At 45.0% G+C, this 14,410-nt stretch overlaps 1 protein-coding gene across 3 annotated transcripts in view; it reads left to right on the forward strand.

Annotated features, from left to right (window-relative positions):
• The window catches only part of RHOF (ras homolog family member F, filopodia associated), a 44,641-nt gene extending 32,276 nt beyond the window's left edge, over positions 1-12,365 (forward strand). The window contains exons 2-5 of one of the 3 annotated variants that reach the window (XM_061602826.1): positions 863-950; positions 8,655-8,764; positions 10,113-10,247; positions 10,501-12,359. In XM_061602826.1, coding sequence (XP_061458810.1) covers positions 863-950; positions 8,655-8,764; positions 10,113-10,247; positions 10,501-10,665 — 498 coding nt within the window. In that variant the 3' untranslated portion in view covers positions 10,666-12,359. Of the gene's footprint in view, positions 1-862; positions 951-8,654; positions 8,765-10,112; positions 10,248-10,500 lie in introns of all 3 variants that reach the window. The other 2 variants (XM_061602825.1, XM_061602824.1) reach the window with 2 other exon arrangements.
• The last annotated feature ends 2,045 nt before the right edge of the window (positions 12,366-14,410 follow it).

Here is a 14,410-nt window from a genome sequence, read left to right on the forward strand (position 1 = left end):
TAGTGCTGCTGCTATTAAACGTAGGAAAATAAAGGTGCAATAATTTAGTTTTAATGTTTTCTTTCTGTATACTGTTTTTACTTGATTATATATTTTTCTGCTGTTAAATCAAAATGATCCCATCTATACTTCTTTATACTGTAATATTATTTTGTACTGAAGGGTCAATTCGACTGTAAATAAACTCAACTCAACTCAAGTCAAAAGGGGTTCTTCTTCTGAGTGCATGCTGCTCTGCCCAACCTTCTTGTCTCCCTGCAGGCCAACAGGAGGAGATTAAATGGTGTATCAGCAATGGGTGTTTCATTTTTAAGTTAGAAGGAAGCTCATCCTCTTCAGAGAATAAAGCAGCAGTGGTGGCACTTCTGCAGTCCACCTGAGGTTGGACCCAACTCACCTGTTGAAGCCCAGTGTTCACGTTCAGGGCTGAGAAACACCCCCCAGATGTTGTTGGACTCCAGCTCCCATCAGCCCCAGCCAGCATGGCCGATGGTCAGAGATTATGGGAGCTGGAGCCCAGCAGCATCTGGAGGGATGCAGGTTCCCTATCCTTGCACATCAGAAAACTGCTCAATTTTAGGGTCATAGACCTGTGATTCCTAAACCTAAACACCCCTGTTATATCCTCAAGAACAATAGCTAAGATCTGTTGAGGGGAAACCACACACACCATGTTATTTTCAGGAACTCAGTTGCCATGGCTTACAATTTTGGGTTCAATGTTTTTGGTTACTTTTGCAAAAAAGAAAAGTGTGAACTTTCAAGCATTTTGCTCAGAACATCAGGCAGGGACAGCTTGAGGGGAGGGCGTGTGACTATGACAATATTTACCAACAGCACCATGCTTCCCTTTCCTTAACAGCAATATGCTCCTTCCGTATTTGAGAAATACACCACCAGCATCACTGTGGGCAAAAAAGAAGTAATCCTGCACTTATACGACACTGCAGGTAATCTCACTTTACTTTTCTTTTTAAGAATGTATCAGGAATGTCAAGATTTCCTGCAGTGGCTGGAAAGAGATCAAAAGAGGACTGGTGGGAGATTGCGAATGGCTGGGGAGCCCACAGGCACAGTGGTGCCCTTGAGGACTTCCCTGGTGCAAAGCGTCTGCCCTCCCCCAACCCCAGTAGTCACCCTATACAAAATCATGAATCTCCACACCATGGATCAATGCTTTTTCGTGCTGGCAAACACTGGATCTGCGGTTTTTATTGTGCAGTTTACCAATATAAGCTTTAATTTTATGGGTTCTGGAGGGACCCTGTGTATCATGCAAATTCATGGGGCTCCATTTTAATTCTTCCAAATCTGTTACCCAGACCGCACGGAAATGTAAAGAGTGTGAGTGAGTATGTGTGTGTGTGGATGTAGGCACTCCCTCTTTTTCTATTTGTTGTGGAGGGGGATGAAACAACCAGAGAGGGTGGTACCCTCAGTACTTTCTCAAAATTCCAAATGTGCCCATAAGCCTAGGTCTCAAAGTGGTGGGGCTGCATAATGTTTTTTTTTTCCATGTAATGATTACATATAGCAAAGGGGACAATTTTTCAGCCCGAGGGCCACATTTCCTTCTGGGGAAGCTTCCAAGGGCCATGTGCCAGTAATGGGTGGGGGCAGATACAAAAGTAGATTGAGCAGAAAATGTAAATTTTACCTTTGTACAGTAGTCTATTTATATATGAACCATGACCGCCTTGGCCACATGAACCAAGCAGAACTTTAGAATATGCCCTTCAGGGACAGGCCATTGTTCAGTGGCAGAGCAGATGCTTTGCATGCAGAAGGTCCCAAGTTCAATCCCTGGCATCTCTAAAAGAAGGACTGGAAGAGAGAGAGAGAGAGAGAGAGAGAGAGAGAGAGAGAGAGAGAGACCCCTCCTGAGCCCCTGGAAAGCCATTGCCAGTCAGTTGCTGGACTCCATCTCCCATAATCCCTGACCATTGGCCATGCCGATGGGAGATGCATTCCAAAAAACATCTGGAAGGCCACAGATGTTCCCTATCCCTGACCAGATAGTTCTGAGCTAAATGGGCCAATGGTGTAAAGGCACTTATCTCTACCCCAGGAATTCTCTGCAGTGCACCAGCATTCATTTGACCATATTTAGGTATGTTTTATTTCTTTTGTAAGCCACTTAGGTTTTATTTACAATTCAGCGCTATCAAGTTCTGTTAAATAAATAAATAAAATTACCTGCCAGATGTGCAGGAATTTCTGAGAGGGATAGAAAAGGTTCCCTGACGGTAGAAAGCATAATAAGCCACTGATTTACAAAGACTGGGCTTTCCAAAAAAATGAGTGTCAATTGTTCAAACATGCAAGGGGGACTGTGTTTACAAACAATACCCCCAACAATTTACCCAGGTACAGTGATACCTCAGTTAACAAATTGTCCAGGAAAGAAGCTCCTTTTAACAAAGTATTTTTTGGGTGCGTGGGTGGGCACACTCTGACATAGTCAGAATGTGGCTTCTTGTCTACTAGATTGTGGCTGCTGCGGGCAGCTCTCTCACACATGGCAGGAATGGTGCTCCTTGCCAGGTGGCATAGGTGCCTTCTCAGTGAACTGTGCTTTGGGTTCCCTGGAAGCACTGTTTACTGCACACGCATTTGCTCGAGTGTAGGGGAGGATGGCAGAGAGAGACCAAGCACAGGGTGATGGTGGCTGCCCCTTGCCTGCCTTCTTGAGTGTTCGGAGAGGAGAGCTTTAGACTGCTATTGCAAGCTGCTACATGATAAAAGAACAAAGGCAAGGCAAGCCCCCCTGGATGCATTTTGGAAAAAGCCTTCAAGGGGTCTGTATGCAAGGCATACCTGACCTGGTTGTTTCATTTCAGACGTGCATTGTTAGCGTTGAATAAAAAAAAATGCTGAAATATATTGAACTGCTATTCTTTTTTGTGATGTAGGAACCTATCCCTTTTCTTTCCATGTTATTCCTACCTCTGGAACCAAAGTTTCTGTTAAAGAAGTAATATCCAGGAACGCATGTACTTCGTTAGCTGAGGTATTACTGTACCTCAGTTAAGGAATCCTCCAGGAACAAAGCCAAAGGCCTTTTTTAAGGTGAAACTGACCAGCTTTGCTTTGCTAAGGCTAAACTTTCAGGCCTGCGCCTTTGCTTGAAGGTGAAACTGACCAGACTCTTTCTTTGCTTTGCTATCAAAAACTGATAACCCTATGCGGTTGCTTTGCTAGGGTGAAACTGGCCTGTGTGTTTGCTTTGCATAAAAGAGATCTCTTGCTTTCTTCCAGGGCTGAGGAGACAAGGATCCAATACGATTCAGAGGAGGGGAAGGAGGGGGAGTGGGTGGGTGCTGGGTAGGTACCATTAAAACCCCCAGTTGAAGCTGCCCCCACCATCTATGAGCGGGTGCAGGAACCTATCCCTATTCTTTCCATGTTATTCCTACCTCTGGTACCAAAGTTTCTGTTCTTTAACTTCTACTTCTTTATGTTCGAGAATGCATGTACTTTGTTAGCTGCGGTATTGCTGTAATGACCTCAAGCTATCATAAACATAAGAACATAAGAAGAGCCTGCTGGATCAGGCCAGTGGCCCATCTAGTCCAGCATCCTGTTCTCACAGTGGCCAACCAGGTGCCTGGGGGAAGCCCGCAAGCAGGACCCGAGTGCAAGAACACTCTCCCCTCCTGAGGCTTCCGGCAACTGGTTTTCAGAAGCATGCTGCCTCTGATTAGGGTGGCAGAGCACAGCCATCACAGCTAGTAGCCATTGATAGCCCTGTCCTCCATGAATTTGTCTAATCTTTTAAAGCCATCCAAGCTGGTGGCCATTACTGCATCTTGTGGGAGCAAATTCCATAGTTTAACTATGCGCTGAGTAAAGAAGTACTTCCTTTTGTCTGTCCTGAATCTTCCAACATTCAGCTTCTTTGAATGTCCACGAGTTCTAGTATTATGAGAGAGGGAGAAGAACTTTTCTCTATCCACTTTCTCAATGCCATGCATAATTTTATACACTTCTATCATGTCTCCTCTGACCCGCCTTTTCTCTAAACTAAAAAGCCCCAAATGCTGCAACCTTTCCTCGTAAGGGAGTCGCTCCATCCCCTTGATCATTCTGGTTGCCCTCTTCTGAACCTTTTCCAACTCTATAATATCCTTTTTGAGATGAGGCGACCAGAACTGTACACAGTATTCCAAATGCGGCCGCACCATAGATTTATACAACGGCATTATGATATCGGCTGTTTTATTTTCAATACCTTTCCTAATTATCCCTAGCATGGAATTTGCCTTTTTCACAGCTGCCGCACACTGGGTCGACATTTTCATCGTGCTGTCCACTACAACCCCGAGGTCTCTCTCCTGGTCGGTCACCGCCAGTTCAGACCCCATGAGCGTATATGTGAAATTAAGATTTTTTGCTCCAATATGCATAATTTTACACTTGTTTATATTGAATTGCATTTGCCATTTTTCCGCCCATTCACTCAGTTTGGAGAGGTCTTTTTGGAGCTCTTCGCAATCCCTTTTTGTTTTAACAACCCTGAACAATTTAGTGTCGTCAGCAAACTTGGCCACTTCACTGCTCACTCCTAATTCTAGGTCATTAATGAACAAGTTGAAAAGTACAGGTCCCAATACCGATCCTTGAGGGACTCCACTTTCTACAGCCCTCCATTGGGAGAATAACAGCTCTGTACTAGGCTTCCTCAGCTCTCTGGCCCACCTGCTGAGACTTTATTATTTATTTATTTAAAATATTTCTATCCTTCTACCCTATGATAGGGCACTCAGGATGGCTTACAACAACATCGCACAAATACATCATACAATTGTACGCAAAAACATTAAAGTAAATTAAAATACATAAAATACATAAAATACTACATACACACACACACACACATATATCATATACACACGTATTGGGGAGAGGTACTAAAGGGATTAAAAAAGGTAAAAAGATAAAAAGTGTAAAAACAGTCTCAGGCTGTCCCATCAGTCCCTCCCAAAGGCTCTCTGGAACAAGATCGTTTTCAGAAGTGTCCGGAAAACCAACAGGGAGGGAGCAGAGCAGGCTTCTTGGGGTAGGGGGGTAGGGCCCCCAAAGCTTGGGGGCCACAGCTGAAAAGCCTTTCTCCCGTGTGCCTGTCAGTCTAACATCTTTTATTCCAGGCATGCAGAGGAGAGACAGATGATCTTAAATCCCGGGCAGGTACATATGGGCGTAAGCAGTCCCTCAGGTACATTGGTCCAAGGCCATTTATGGCTTTAAAGGTCAGAACCAACACTTTGAATTGGGCCCGGAAACAAATTGGGAGCCAGTGGAGTCAATAAAGCACAGGGGTGATATGCGCTGTGCTCCAGTTAATATTCTGGCTGCTGCATTTTGAACCAACTGTAATTTCCGAACCATTTTCAAAGGCAGCCCCATGTAGAGTGTGTTGTAGTAGTCAAGTCTCAATGTCACCAATGCATGTGTCACTGTGGCCAAGTCAACTGCTTCCAGGAATGGATGCACGTGGTAGACCAGTTTGAATTGGCCAAAAGCACTCCTGGCTACCACAGCCACCTGATATTCAAGCAGCAGAGCAGGATCCAGGAGGACTCCCAAACTGCAGACCTACTTCTTAAAAGGAGTGCAACCCCATCTGGAATAGGTTGCAACCCAATCCCTGGCGCAGTTTTCCCCTAGACCAGCAACACATCCATCCTGTCTGGATTAAGTTTCAGTTTGTTAGCCCACATCCAGCCCTTCACAGCCTTCAGGCACCGGTTTAGGATGAGCACTCCCTCCCTGCAATCAGATGGTAGGGAGAGAGAGAGTTGAATGTCATCAGCATATTGATGAAATTGTACTTTTTCCTGCTCGCCACCTTTGCCCCTCTTGCTGCTGCGAGGGCGGAGGCCCTAAGGTGCTAGAGTGGGGTGCTGCTGCTGCAGTCACAGTCTGTCTCTACCCTGCTCATGCCCTGGTCTGCTGGGGCTTGGCTTGGCCCAGGATGCCCATGTGTGACCTTCAGAAGCAAACAGATGACCCCACAGACCCCATTGAGAGAAGACCCTGTGAGCGTCCCCTGTTAACATTAGTGCTTCAACGTAGCTGTCTTTCAGTTGCGCTGTATTTTCATGTTTGCAAATGCAAAAATGGAGACAACTGAGACAGAGGGTGGCTTGCCAAAGGGCCACCTAAGGAGTTCCACACCAACCCAAAGGAACAAATGCTGCAAATCGTGTGCATAGAAAGGACATGCACATTTTTTAAAAAAATTAATAAAATGACACCTTTAAGCTAGCTTTTGTGACAATACCGGCCAACAGCTGGAAGGAGGACAATCCTTTTCTCGTGAAATGGCAGCCTTCCCCAACCTGGTGCCCACTGGCTGTGCCAACTGGAACCAATAGGGCTTGTACCCCAAAACATCTGAAGGGCATCAGGTTGGGAAAGTCTGTGTCATGCTATTTACCTCCCCTATAAAGCAGTGACGTTTTGGAGTTGTGTAATTTTCACAGATTACAAGTTTATGTCGTTTGACCTTTGCATTCCTGCTGACTAAACTAGTACAGCATGGCACAACAGACATGACTCGGGGCTTAGTCGAGGTGGAAATCAAAGCGCTGTGCTGCATGCATATCTGAAAACCAGGAAAATCTACATTGTGCTCGTCACGGAGATTAGCAGAACAATTTTTTAAAAATTATTTGCATGTAATTGCTGTAATTTCCCAGCCAAATCATCATGCAAAAGTCTGTGATTAAGAGGACAAGGAACGAGGCAGGAGGGCCACATTTATGCAGAAGGAAGCCCAAATGATTTTAGTAGAATTGGGTTGTCTCTTGCTGACCCCACTGGCAGCGTTGTGTAGGCAACCACTCACCTGATCACCTTTGGCAGGTAAGAACTGCCTTCAGGCAACCATGCAAGGGAGCTTTACAAAAGTTGGTCCTAAGCCAAGCATGTGGAACCTGCGGCCCTCCACATGTTGCTGGACTCCAGCTCCCGTCGTGTCTGACCATTGGCCATGCTGGCTGGGGCTGATGGGACTAGTAGTCTCACAACTTCTGGAAGGCCACAGTTTCCCCATCACATGACTAACACAAGTGTGCATGGACAATGATGCAGCATTGCCTGAATTTCTGTGCAGAATGTAGCTCTAGCACAAGTACCTAGTCATGGGCACACACATCTCAATGGATTTTTAACTTTCAGAGCTCTACAGCAATACAGAGGAAATCACATACTTGGTGACGGCTTTTATTTTTTAAAATTGCAGTGATTAAATGTTTTGCTTGCGTCCAGTGGTGGATAATGCGCATTGGGATTGGTGGGGCAGAAGGCAGGAAGCCCAACAGTAGATGGATCCAGAGCCAATGGCAGGCAGACCCAACTAAGTCTACTTTGTCTCCTTTCTTGCTGAGTTCTAGGAGGGCAACAGTACGACTGAGGAGAAAGCAGTGCCACCCCCTGAACTGGTAGTTCTAAGTAAGAAGGCAGGCAAGTGAGAGCTGACTGAAGGCAGACTGATGCTGGTGGGACAGCGCCACATTTGCCCTAATGGACCAGCCTCCAGTGCCTGCATCTGCCTGGAAATCTTAGGATAGCCTCAACTGATGAGCCCATTATTTCCCACTGTTAACAGAAGCCGCCTTCTCTGTGTGACATCACAGTGATATGATGTGTCAAATAGACTAAAATCACTGAGGGCGGCTGAGAAATTGCTACATGGGCCAGATTTCCCCAGGAGTAGGAATCAGGAGTTCCTGAGCTAACTTGTAGGAGTAGGAGCTGTCAATCTTAGTAAAGAAAACAGTTTATTTGCGCTTTGATTCTGTTGGAGAAGGCAGCTTCCTTTCATTCATTCAAGTCTTGTGTAGGACACATCTAACCTTAGGACGGTTTATATAGGTATTGTTCTAGGGGTCCTCTGGCACTGTAGTTTTCTCAAGGTCTAAACATTCTCTAAATTCTCTGCAACACCCCACCCATTCCCTGCAGTCTATATTCCCAGGTTATACTTGAGCCAGTTAATCTCTTCTCGATCATCCCAGAGTGCAGGACACGGAATAATGGGCTCAAGTTGCAGGAAGCCAGTTTTCTACTGGACATCAGGAGAAACTTCCTAACTGTTAGAGCCATATGACAATGGAACCAATTACCTAGAGAGGTAGTGGGCTCTCCGACACCGGAGGCATTCAGGAGGCAGCTGGACAGCCATCTGTCGGGAATGCTTTGATTTGGATTCCTGCATTGAGCAGGGGGTTGGACTGGATGGCCTTATAGGCCCCTTCCAACTCTACTATTCTATATTTCTATTCTTTAAGAACACATGAAGAGTCCTGTTGGATCAGACCAAAGACCCATATATGCCAGCATTCTGTTCCCACAGTGGCCAACCAGAAGGTCGCAAGGACTTGAGCACAACAGGACTCTCCCCACTTGTGTTCCCCGGCAACTGGTATTCAGAGACATTCCATTTCTGATACTAGTGGTAGTACACAGCCATCGTGACTAGTAGCTACTGATGGCCTTATCCACCATAGAGCTCCACTTGCTAGCATTCAGGTTATATGAAAGCCACAGGGAGGATCAATTACAGGTTGTCCCTTCCTACTTAGATTTCTTACTGTCCCCCATAGCAATTGGGCAAGGTTCAAAAAGAGCCTCTTCCTTCTCTCTTTCAGGACAGGAGGATTATGATCGCCTACGACCATTGTCATACCAGAGCACCAATGTGGTCTTAATATGCTATGATGTCATGAACCCTACTAGCTTTGATAATGTATTGATTAAGGTAAGAGGCCTTTTGTTGGGGGCTTTCCACTTTGGAGCTAATAAATAAGATGGGTCCAAGGTCAGGCATTTTGCTCTTTTCTCCCCAAAATAAGGGATGGCCTTTGCAGATATGCAAAATGTGCATGGGAGGGGCTTTGTAAATGTCTGCTTTGTTAGGGGCAGACCTTTGTAAATGTTGCTAATGTACAGGGTGACTGCAGCAAGGCCAGGCAGTGCTAATACCAAGCAGGACTTCAAAAGGGAGGACAGCAAAGCAAAAAGGTCCAGATTCCTCTCCAGCCTTTCCCAACCTTTGGTCCCCAGATGTTACTGGACTACAACTCCCATCAGTCCCTGGGGCCCAAAGGTTGGGAAAGGCTGCATACTTGTTTTCCATCAATTGTCATGGGCCGGGGAGTTCCTCAACTTGCCTGCGCAGTGTAGACGCAGTTATACAGCTTGGGACCAGGATACCTGAAAGACTTATCACTTGTATACCCAAGTCACTGCACTCTGCAGGTGAGGGCCTCCTGCAGATACCATCTTATTAGGAGATCCGTTCCACACAACATAGGAAGCTGACCTTTAGTGTAGCACTGATGCTTTGGAATTCCCTTCTCTTAAATATTAGACAGGCACCATCTCTGTTATCTTCTCGGCACCTACTGAAGACTTTCCTCTTTCAAAAAGCCTTTTTAGTAGAGACCTTATCCCAGTCTGTGTCTGTGTTGGAATTGCTTTTTTAATATGTTTTTAAACCTTTTTTAAAAAAAGATGTTCTTAAAGATGTTTTACTTTAATATATTTTAAAGTCTGTTTTTAAAATGTTTTAGAGTGGTTTTAGTGTATGGTTTCCTGCCCTGGGCTCCTTCTGGGAAGAAGGGCGGGATATAAAGATAATAAATAAAATAAAATGATAAAATAAATAAAATTATGTCAAGCTGTTTCCATGACACTCAATTTTCAAGAGAGCATTTGCAACCTGATATGTACAGGTGTCTCTCCACAATACTGTTCTAATCATAGGGCTGTTTATTTAAAAAATAAGATTGGTAGAGACCATATATACCAGGATGCTAAAATCCAAATACCTGAAAGGCAACCGCTGTCCATTAAAGTTAAGGTTAGTAGCAGAGGCCCTTTTCTGCCATTATGTCTTGCTGTTGTATTGTAGTGTTGATCTGCTGTTTCCCCCCCCCATTTTGATGTTTTTAGGTGTTTAATTATTATTTGCTTCTTATATGTTCTCGCTGAACTTTCACCTCTGCTTTCTCAGGGTTCAGCTTCAAAAATGTTTCTATCTTTATTTACTGTTTTGCGTGCTTCATGTCTAGCAGAGTAAACACTTTGTACTCTCTCTCTGCCAGTGGTCCCATGAGGTAAACCATTTCTGCCGCGGAATCCCTATAGTCCTTGTGGGTTGCAAAACAGACCTCCGGAAGGACAAAGAGCATCTGCGGAAACTCCGCTCAGCTCAGCAGGAGCCGATCACTTATACCCAGGTAAATACCGCTCTAGAAACTGGATTCCAGACCTGCACAATATTTATGCTTTATATATAGCCTCGGAGGTTACAGCTGCCGAAAATGTAAAATTGCAGCCAACAAGCATCAAACAAAACCAGTTCTACAACTAGGCAAAGACCCTATAAACAGACACACAAGGACCAAATGTGTCTGTTGTGTACATAAATCTCACAGTTAAGATCACAACCAACTCCATCCTGAAAAGCCTTTTGTTAATGTTCTCCTCCAGGGTGAAGAAGCTTGTCGACAGATGAACGCAGACGTTTATTTGGAGTGCTCCGCCAAGTTTCGTGAAAATATTGAAAACGTTTTTAGAGAAGCAGCCAGTATTGCACTCAATGCTATCAAGAAGGCCAAGTGGCAGACAAAATCGAGGCCATGCACCATATTATGATAATGTGGTCATTTCGGAGTGCGGAAAAGCAAGATGGCGGTTCATTTCTTTCAAAACCCCTCCATTTTAATTGACTGCTTCTCCCTTTTACTTGGATATTAAGGGGAAACCCAACTTAAATCAGTAATTTCTGCTTTTGTTATACCTTCTCATCTGAAGGCTGAACACTGGAACAAGCCCTTCTGTTTCCAGCAGCTGCCAGAAATGGTCAGGGTCCTATCATTATACTAGTTGGATGGGTAATTCAGCTGAGGTCTGCAGGACCAGAGCTTTGCCATTTTTAAATGCTCGTGTTCTTGCTTTGCTTGTGTTCTTAATGGACCTAAGTTAGTCAAGTCCATTATTTCGAATGGGTCTCCTCTGAGTACGACTAACATTGGCTAAAACCCCAAGATGTGGTCTATTAAATGGCTGCAACATTCACATAGGACATGTCATTCTCCACCCCTTTTCGTGGTGGTCATGTTAAAGGCATTGTATCAGCAAAAGAGGACACAGCCCTTCCTTGTCTACCTTGTGGCATATTGGAAACTCTTCAACAAAAGTTGTAAACAGTTTCCAGCAATCAAACTTAACCTGTAGGGTTAAGTAAATGATACCTCAGGTTCAATAAGTGGTCTAAGGCTAGCATGGGGAACCTGTGTGGCACGCCCTGGTATTGCTAGCTTCCCATCAGCCTCAGAGGGCAGTGGTGGCTGCATGTCAGTGGGGCAGTGGAATCCGCTTCAGATTTTTGTCTGAACTTTCAAGAAATTGTCGACTTGAACAGCTCCTTGAAAGCTCAGACTAAAACCCGAAGCAGATTCCATTGCCCCACTAGCCACCACTGACAGCCAGCTTGGTCAAGGACAAAGGAAGCTGTAGTCCAGCAACATCTAGAAGGCCACGCTGCTTCAGACCTGATCTAGGGGCACCTCATTCCATAGCATTATTAATGCTAAACAGCTGTGGATCTGCACAGGATACTCCTGTAATCCACCCTCTCTCAGCCATAAATGCTTCTTTAAAAAATGTATTTCATTTCATACTGTATACCTACCTCAAAATCTGTCCTTATAAAAATACAGCTGTGAGTAGAAAGCTCATTCTGTTTGAAAACTGGATTCTTTGCTCTCCCAGTCCCTTTGGTTTCCCTTACCTTTTAAAACTGGACTTTTCAACAGATTATAAAAAATTGGTTTTTTATATAAAGCACCAATTGACAGAAGGCGGCAAATAATTGTATTAACATGAAAGGGGGGGGAGAAAGAAAAAAGTGGCAATGGGTGTATCCCTTGAAATCCTGGATAAGATTATTGTGACAATCAGTTACACAGGGCAAAAGTCAGTCTCCGTTGATACCCTGTGCACAAAAGAGTTCATTAAAAGATTTCAGTCAGCAGAATTTAGCCAATCATATGTAGCAGGCATGAAAGAATGGAGAATATTTAGGCTTGCTGCTACACTGAATGATGAGCAAATGAGAATGTTGCTTTTGGAGCAGAGAGTAATCAGAAGCCTCTTGGCAAAAGGCACAGCAACAGTAGTGTAGTGGCAAATTCAGAAGTGCAGGGTCAGTTCATGATAGTCCCACCACACCTCACAGCCACACCCCCTTTCCCCATTTTCTCATCTCCCTTGCTCTCCATATCATGTCACAAGTCCACACTCCATTACAACAGACGACCCTAGGAGCCAAACATGAAAAGGGTGGTTGTGTGTTAGCTACCGAGAAGAGTATTCTCAGTGGTCGAGTCAGCTCCTTTCACCCCGACTGGCTCCAGTCATCATGAAAGGACAAGTACTCTTCTCAGTGGCTATCATGCACCCCTTTCATACTGATTGGCTCATACATGGGGACCTGACTGGGACCCTGCTCCCAAAAAATAACAGGTCTGTGATGACCCCCACACACACACAACCCCGGGTGACTACACCTTGCATAGCAATATCTTTTCCTAAACCACCCTCTGCTGGCTGAAGGAGTTTCCAGGATTTTGCCTTTGATGCTGTTCCCACCTGTCGTTCCCAGAATGGTGGTCCCAAAGTGAAATGCCCCTTTGCCCCAAAACACTCTTATAGCCACGGCAGATCCTCTCCTCCACCACCGAGCATCACCACTACAGAACCCCTCCAAAAGCAGAAGCGGTGTGGAAGAACATAGGAAGCGGCCTTCTACAGAGGCAGAACTTGGAGCCATCAAGCCCAGTATTGTCAACACTGACTGGCAGCTGCTCTCCAGGATTTTACACAAGACTGTTTCCCAGCCCTGCCTACAGATGCCAGGGATTGAACCTAGGACCCTCTACCTACAAATGACGTGCCTGAGCTGTGTAATAGGCCTTTTCCCAAGTGAGACAACAAATCAACACCTTCCTCTAAAACAGGGTTCCCTATACTGTAGGACAAGAGAGCCAGTGTGGCATAATGGTTAGAGTGTTGGACTACAACCTGGGAGGCCAGGATTTGAATCCCCACACCACCCACGGGGTGACCTTGGGCCAGTCACTGCCTCTCAGCCTCAGAGGAAGGCAATGGGAAACCCCCTCTGAATACCGTGACAACCCTATTCCTAGGTTTGCCGTAAGTCGGGATCAACTTGAAGGCAGTCCATTTCCATTTTTCATACTGTAAGACGGGTGGGCAAACTGCTTCTTCTGTTGGGGGCTGCATTACCTTGGGGCTCATCTGTCAGGGGTGAGCAGGGCCACCCCTTTTCTTTCTGCCTTTTGTCCCCCCCCCCAACCACCAATTTAGGAAATGTGGTAGTAATGGGTGATTTCAACTACCCGGACATAGACTGGCTGCATATGTGTTCCAGTCATGACAAAGAAGCAAAGTTTCTAGATATTCTAAATGACTATTCCCTAGACCAGTAGGTCATGGAACCGACCAGAGGGACGGCAACCCTGGACTTAATCCTCAGTGGGGACCGGGACCTGGTGCAAGATGTAAGTGTTGTTGAACCGATTGGGAGCAGTGACCACAGTGCTATTAAATTAAACATACATGTAACTGGCCAATTGCCAAGAAAATCCAACACGGTCACATTTGACTTCAAAAGAGGAACCTTCACAAAAATGAGGGGATTGGTAAAAAGAAAGCTGAAAAACAAAGTCCAGAGGGTCACACCACTCGAAAATGCTTGGAAGTTGTTTAAAAACACTATATTAGAAGCTCAACTGGAGTGCATACTGCAGATCAGAAAAGGTACCACGAGGGCCAAGAAGATGCCAGCATGGTTAACGAGCAAAGTCAAGGAAGCTCTTAGAGGCAAAAAGTCTTCCTTCAAAAAATGGAAGTCTTGTCCAAATGAAGAAAATAAAAAAGAACACAAACTCTGGCAAAAGAAATGCAAGAAGACAATAACGGATGCTAAAAAAGAATTTGAGGAGCACATTGCTAAGAACATAAAAACCAACAACAAAAAATTCTATAAATACATTCAAAGCAGGAGACCATCTAGGGAGACGATTGGACCCTTGAATGATAAGGGAGTCAAAGGTGTACTAAAGAACGATAAGGAGATTGCAGAGAAGCTAAATGAATTCTTTGCATCTGTCTTCACAGTGGAAGATATAGGGCAGATCCCTGAACCTGAACTAACATTTGCAGGAAGGGATTCTGAGGAACTGAGACAAATAGTGGTAACGAGAGAGGAAGTTCTAAGCTTAATGGACAATATAAAAACTGACAAATCACCGGGCCCGGATGGCATCCACCCGAGAGTTCTCAAAGAACTCAAAAGTGAAATTGCTGATCTGCT

This window comes from Rhineura floridana, chromosome 19 (genome assembly GCF_030035675.1).
Source record: "Rhineura floridana isolate rRhiFlo1 chromosome 19, rRhiFlo1.hap2, whole genome shotgun sequence".
Lineage (NCBI taxonomy): Eukaryota > Metazoa > Chordata > Lepidosauria > Squamata > Rhineuridae > Rhineura > Rhineura floridana.